The sequence below is a fragment of the Octopus bimaculoides genome, chromosome 27 (assembly GCF_001194135.2).
Source record: "Octopus bimaculoides isolate UCB-OBI-ISO-001 chromosome 27, ASM119413v2, whole genome shotgun sequence".
Classification (NCBI taxonomy): domain Eukaryota; kingdom Metazoa; phylum Mollusca; class Cephalopoda; order Octopoda; family Octopodidae; genus Octopus; species Octopus bimaculoides.
In genome coordinates, this window is record NC_069007.1 from 3384232 (window position 1) to 3391886 (window position 7655).

The following is a 7655-nucleotide window of genomic DNA, read 5'->3' on the forward strand; positions in this document are numbered from 1 at the left end:
CGGGTTCAGTCCCACTGTGGCACCTTGGCGGGCCGACCAAAGCCTTGTGAGTGGATTTGGTAGACGGAAACTGAAAGAAGCCCGTCAAGTATATGTATATATATGTGTGTGTTTGTGTGTCTGTGTTTGTACCTCCCAACATCACTTGACAACCGACGCTGGTGTGTTTACGTCCTTGTAACTAAGTGGTTCGGCAAAAGAGACCGATAGAGTAAGTACTAGGCTTACAAAAGAATAAGTCCTGGGGTCGATTTGCTCGACTGAAGGCGGTGCTTCAGCATGGCCGGTCAAATGATTGAAACGAGTAAAAGAGTATTAAATGGTAGACCAAAGTTTAGGCCTATATACATATATATATATATCAAATTGACTAACCCCTGCCCTGAAAATTTCAGGCCTTGTTCCTATAATATAAAGGATTATAATAATCTGACTTACTTGAAAGGGAAAATGTAGAGGCGTCCTATATACCAGGCAATTGTGAATACAATGAACAGGTGGTTACACCATTTACGGTGTCCGGAGTAGCTGGCCATCTTGGTAGCCTGAAATATTGAATAGAACATTAATTGGTGTGACGGTGTGAGGAGAAACACAATGACAAAGATAAAACACACACAAGACAATTTAACAAGAGATGAAATTTCTGTGTCAGGATCAGCAACAAGTGGAAAATAAGTCACAAATGCATCACCGGAAAGCTTTCTGTGGGTCTCAGGCTTTTTTCAAAGAGATTTTACATATTTCTACTATATCTCAAGCCTGACTAAAACCTTGAAAGTGGACTTGGTAGATGAAAACTAAAAGAAGCCCAGAGTTATTGCCCTTCCATCCACAAAACATTCCCAAATGCATTGCTTAAATACTCACCAAGTTTAGGTGTGTGACTATTGGATAGACCAATTTATATATTAAACACATTCCAGGCAGCTGGTTTGTAATCATTATATTTATTATAATTAACTAAATGACAGAAGATTATGCAAAGAATTTCATTAGCTTGGAGGTGTTTCTGCTGTCAGATGCAGTGCACTCAGAGCTGAGTGTATGTGCATCACCTTATTTAATTTCATATTATGCTCTGCACTCGTCTGATGTTTTATACATTGAGTTCTAACACCAGGTTATTAGTACTGCTATGTATTGACAAAATATTGAAATCATCATCAACATTTTAACATCTGTTTTCCATGCTGGCATGGGTCGAACGGTTAACAGGACTTGAGCAGCCCAGGCTTCACTCTGTTTTGGCACGGCTTCTACGGCTGGATGCCCCTTCCTGACGCCAACCGTTTTACAGAGTGAAGTGGGTGCTTTTATGTAGCACCAGCAAAGGGGTGTTTATGTGGTAAGAGCACCAATCAGCTCAGCTGGAGATCAATGCAGAGGATAGCTTATATGCAGGGACAACCACACTTCACATGTGTATTTGGGGGGGGGGGTTGTCCCCCACCTCACAGCTTTGGTTTGTTTACATGTAACTTAGCAATTCAGTAGGAGGCCGATAGAATAAGGACCAGATTTCGAAAAGAAATTAAATGCTGAGGTCAATCTGGTAGACTGAAAGCCTTCAAGGCATTGCCCCAGTATGGCCTGCACTCTAATGACTGAAACAAGTAAAAAATGAAAGACGTTAAATAAGACAGAAATTCAAAGAAAGAAAAAAAAAGGAACACAATTGCAGGCGATTAGGGAGTTTCAAGATTGGAAAAGAGATGAGACTTACTTCAAGGAACGGATCGGCCATATCGTGAACAAGGAGGATGAGACAAGATATTCGGATAATGTTTTGGATCCAGGCAATAAACATCAGTGTCATGGTAACAATATGGTGGATGAAGAGTTCCCAGAAGTCCTAGGAAAATAAGACAACAACATTGATGATGATGATAATAATAATGATAATCGTTTTTACTTTAGGGACAAGGCTTGAAAGTCTTTGGAGAAGGGGACAGTCAATCACATCGACCCCTGTGTTCGACTAGTACTTAATTAACCGACCCCAAAAGGATGAAAGCCAAGGTCGACCTCGGCGGAATTTGAACTCAGAACAAAGCGACAGACAAAATACCACTCAATATTTCACCCAGCATGCTAACAATTCTGCCAGCTCACTGCAATAATAATAATAATAATAATAATAATAATAATAATAATATATATATATATATATATATATATATATATATAGGTAGAGAAAGAAGAGAGAGAGAGGTAAGTATAGTCAAATGGATGGAAGTAATGAAAAGGAGAAAGATAAGTTGCAGAGAGAGAGAAGGTGGAGTGAATCAAACATCTTAAATAAAAACAGGATGAAGTTGAAAAGGAAAAGTAATTTGTCTAATTAATCTGGTCTTGGCAATTGACTAATCTGATTAGTTCTGGCTTTTGTTTGAGGGATTATTTTAACTTTGAGTAAGGCCTGGGAATGGACTGGACACAACCTGGTTCCAGTTATGCATGCATGCGTGTGTGTGAGTGCATGTGTATATGTGTGAGAGAGTGAGAGTACATGTGTATGTGTGTATGAGAGAGAGTGTGCATGTATGTGAGGGAGAGTGTGTGTGTGTGTGTGTGTGTGCAAGAGATTGCATGTGCGTGTGTGAGAGAGTATTGCATGCTCGTGTCAGTCCAAGGGTGTGTCTTGCCATGTTTATAAATGCATGTGTATATGTATGCATGTGTGCATGCACCGGTTTGGCCATATGTGTGTGCATTTGTGTCAGGCCATATAATATCTCTATATCAGTAGCAAAACAAGCATGCATATTTGTCTGTGTGTGTGAGGGGTTACGTATGTATATGACTGTGTACATGGGTGTGTGGTTGCATGCATATATATATGTATATATATATATATGTGTGTGTGTAAATATATAAAAACAAAAGGATAAAGAGAGCAAAGGTAAGGTTGAAGAATTTTATGGATAGAGTCTTACAGCTGTTTCTGGGAAGATCCAGTACTTCCCTTCATCCTCCGGGGTTTGGTTAAATCCAATACCCTCCTCAACCTTATATATATATACACGTATGTGTGCACATGCATGTTTCTGGCCATGTGTGTGTGCATGCATGTAAGGATGTTTATGTGCTGGTCTGACTGTATGTGCATGCATATGAGTTTGACAATATGTGCACATCGCACACAATGCACGTGTGTGTTTGTGAATGTGTGCGTCTAGTCATACGTGCAGGGAAAGAGAAAGCATGTGTGTGTGTGTATCCCTAGCCATATGTGACTGTATCTCTGGCTGTGTATGGGTATATGTTCTCATGTTATTATGCATGTGCATGTTCACATGATTGTGCATCTGTCCACACAAACCAGATTGAGCATGCACACACACATACAGCCAAACATAGATATGTACAGATACACACATGCACACACCTATACACATACTGTCACTCTCACACATACAGAGCCAAACATGCACCGTTACACCCTCACACACCCACACAGCTACATACATGCGCACTACCCTACACACATAGACACACACCAACACACACACTGATCGCAGGTGTTCTTACCTTCTTGCGAACATCGGTGAAATGCATGAGGCTGGAACCGACATAGTAAGACAGCTCGACGAGGTAGTACCAATAGATTTCTGAAGGCACATGCTGCAAAAGAAACAGATTGGAGATTAGCAGATTTTTCAACAGATAGGGAAGAATATGGCAATGTTTTTCAAAAGGGGTACCTTTGAACCTCAAGGTTCTGCAGAAAGAGTCTGGGGTCAGTGAGATATGGGACCTTAATAAAATCTTATCTTTTTCATGTTTTAGCAATTAGACTGTGACTATGCTGGGGCAATGCCTTGAAGGGTTTAAGTTGAACAAATCGACTCCAAGACTTAATTTTTGTAAGCCTAGTATTAATTCTATCGAACCCTTTTGCCGAACTGCTAAGTTACGGGGATATAAACACACCAGCATCAGTTGTCAAGCAATGTTGGGGGGACAAACGCAGACAGACACACAAACATTGTATATATCATCATCATCATCATCGTTTAACGTCCGCTTTCCATGCTAGCATGGGTTGGACGACTTGACTGAGGACTGGTGAAACCGGATGGCAACACCAGGCTCCAATCTAAATTTATATATATATATATATATATATACGACCGGCTTCTTTTAGTTTCCGTCTACCAAATCGACTCACGAGGCTTTGGTCGGTCCGAGGCTATAGTAGAAAACACTTGCCTAAGGTGCCACGCAGTGGGACTGAACCCAGAACCATGTGGTTGGTAAGCAAGCTACTTACCACACAACCACTCCATGGATAAACCCTAGGAATTTTGGCAGCCAATCGTGACACCTGAACTGACAAATTTCATTCCCCATTGCAGAGGTTCATCAAGGATATCCAACGAACTGTATTGTAAGTCTACCCAAGAGTCTGTGTTAGAATGTACAAGTTACACTTAAATAAAACAGTGAATTGACAGATCTAAAGTCAAATGGAAGAACATAAGGTAAGAACGTTTAGATTCAAATCAATATTTTTCAATTTGCTTATTTCACGAGCATTGTAACAGTTATCTCCCTTCACTCATACTATATTGTTTTCATCATTTTGATGCCCACTTTTCCAGGCTTCCATGACAGTAGCGCGCGCGAGAGAGAGAATGTTATATATGTTTGTGTGTGTGTGTGTGTGTGCGAAGGTATTCTTTTATTTGTTTCAGCCATTTGACTGCGGCCATGCTGGGGTACTGTCTGGAAGTATTTAATCAAATAAGTTAACCCTGGAACTTTTCTTTATTTTTCAAGTCTGGTACTAATTCTATCGGTTTCTTTTGCTGAACTGCCAAGTTACTGGGACATAAACAAACGAACACCAATGGTCAAGCAGTGTGGGAAACAAACACAGACACACACACACATGAAGGGCTTCCACACAGTGCCTCCCCACCAGCCCATGGGAAACTGGCAGGGGATTGCAAGGGCACACATGTAGTGGCTACCATTGGTTACTGAGAAAATGGACAGGTACTATAATGCTGAGACTTACAAAATGACCAGGCAGGCAATCTGGTAGCTGAACACTGATGTTCAGCTGGGTAACTGAAAGATAGTTGAATAGCTCCAGGGGCAAGCAGATAACCGTATAGATAGTGGGGCAATTAGACAGTTAGATAGATAGACAATTGGCTCGGCATAAAGCTCAACAGGGAAGCAGATGGCTAAATAGCTAGATAGGCAAACAGGAAGCTAAACAGCTATAGAGGCAAGCAGACAACTAAATAACTAAATGAGCAATCAGATAACTAAAGAGCTAGACAGGCAAGCAGATAGCTAAATAGCTAGACAGGCAAGCAGATAGCTAAATAGCTAGACAGATAAGATAGCTAAATATCTCGATAGATAAGGAGATGGCTAAATAGCTGGACAGGCAAGCAGATAGCTAAATAGCTAGACAGGCAAACAGATAGCTAAATAGCTAGACAGGCAAGCAGATAGCCAAATAGCTAGACAGGCAAGCAGATAGCCAAATAGCTAGACAGGCAAGCAGATAGCTAAATAAGCAGACAGGCATGCAGATAGCTAAATAAGCAGACAGGCATGCAGATTGCTAAATAGCTAGATGGCAATGAGATAGTTGAATACTGGAAAGGCAATGAAATGACTAAATAGCAAGACAAGCAATCAGACAGCTGAATAGCTATCTGACTGATTGTGACAGGTAAAAGATAGCTAAATAACGAGACTGACAATGAAATAATTAAATAGTTTTAAACAGGCAATCAGAGAAGATTAATAGCTAAGATAGGCAGAAAAGCAGACTAGGTCAAATGACAAACAGAAGGACAGATAGCCAGAAAATAATGATCTTTGGTCTAGTTGTTACACACAAACGTAGAAAGAAGAACCTATACCAGTGTCAGCGGTGGGGGGGGGGGAGTAAAACATAGCTGGTACCTGGTGGTGGTGGTGACAAATTAAGGAAGAGGAGACTAATGCATTTAGTGAAGTATGACATCTAATACTATTACTACTATTACAACCAGCAACATCGTAGCCACTACTACTACTACTACTACTACCGATTATCTGAACACGAGAGAAGCATAAATTACAGTGAAAGCAGTCACAACATGACCACCACCACCAACAAATGGTATCAACAGCATAAACACCACTGCCATAACAACAAGAACAACATTGGCCACCCAATGGTGATTAGTCAAAACGAGATCATAAAAGCAGGGATAATTAGAATAATGTTGTTGTTGTGTGTGTGTGTGTTTTTTGATTTATTAAATCCCATCTGTTACAGCAGAAAGACAAAGAGAGAGAAGGAAAGAGGAGACAGACAGACGGACAGCAATGAGGAAGAAGAGAAAGCTGGGGGGAGGGTGAACTACATGGCTCTGTACATTACAGGTTATTTTTATTCTTTTTATGGAGTTCATCATCATCATCATCGTCATATGAAAGTTGAACAAGAGGGCCACTATGCAGTTGTTAGAACCGCAAGAAATAGCAGCCAAAACCCTACTCAGATCCCACTCTACTGTCTTAATGTTTTTGCCATTTAAACCAGCCATAACCAGCCGAAATATTCAAACCTATTCTATGTTGAAACTGGCCAGATCCAGCCTCTCACACCTATCCTACAATGTCATTCTAAAAATAAATAAGCATTATATCTGATAGAACAATCTGAATGCTAAGAGGTTAAACCAGACATATTAGGCTGATGTATTCTATCTGTTTTATGGTCAAATTGGCCAGATCCAACCTCTTGTACCTAGCCCACAATGTCATTCTAAAAATAAACAATCACAGCTACAGGATAACGTATGATTAATTGAAAACATTGTGAATAAACGAGCACTAAATTTCACAGATGCTAAGAGGTCAAACCAGCCATATCCGGCACAAATATTCTACCTGTTTTATGGTCAAATTGGCCAGATCCAACCTCTCACACCTAGCCTACAATGCCACTTTGAAAATAAACAATTACACCATTGAAATCTCAAAGCTATGGAGATAAAGCATGATTAATTGAAAGCAACGTGAATAAATAAGTACATTTGACAGAGTCAAGGGTTAAACAGAAAGTATACATTAGATAATGTAACCTTAGATACACTGTGCCAGATAAAGAAAAAAGTGAAGAGTCATCGCTAAAAGAACACTTGTAACCAGTAGTATAGCTGGGGGGGGGGGCAGAGCCCATCCTGGGCAATGCTTTTATAGGGTGAAGTACTTTCCAGTTTGCTGGGGAACCTGACTGTGAGGATAGTGACAAACTTAAGGGTTGCCCTCAGTGATATACATTCTAGGTGTGCTACAACCTTTGGCCCCAGGGCCTGCTGAGACAAGGATTACTCAGAGATAAACAACAAAGCTAAGAAATGATTTACATTTGACGGATATTTGTCCTCATCTTGTTTGTTGTTAACACAACATTTCAACTGATATACTCTCCAGCCTTCATCAGGTGACTTGGGGAAATATCGAACCTGGGTTCTCATTCCTAAGGTATTTTCCGATGTAGAGCAGTGTATGCCATCAAAGTGACACTGGGGTAAAATATACTAAGCCCAGTATACCCATCATGACTACCTGTCTGATAAGGGTACACCAGGCACATGCATCACAACTATACGTGCGTGACATGGTGATCTCAT

At 40.4% G+C, this 7655-nt stretch overlaps 1 protein-coding gene across 1 annotated transcript in view; it reads right to left on the reverse strand.

Annotated features, from left to right (window-relative positions):
* Nucleotides 1-7655, reverse strand: part of LOC106882761 (ceramide synthase 5) — a 91056-nt gene that overhangs the window by 8378 nt on the left and 75023 nt on the right. The window contains exons 6-8 of the mRNA XM_014933540.2: nt 3535-3627; nt 1727-1855; nt 439-545 (exon numbers count right to left, since the gene is read on the reverse strand). Of these exons, the coding sequence (XP_014789026.1) occupies nt 439-545; nt 1727-1855; nt 3535-3627 (329 nt within the window). The remainder of the gene's footprint in view (nt 1-438; nt 546-1726; nt 1856-3534; nt 3628-7655) is intronic.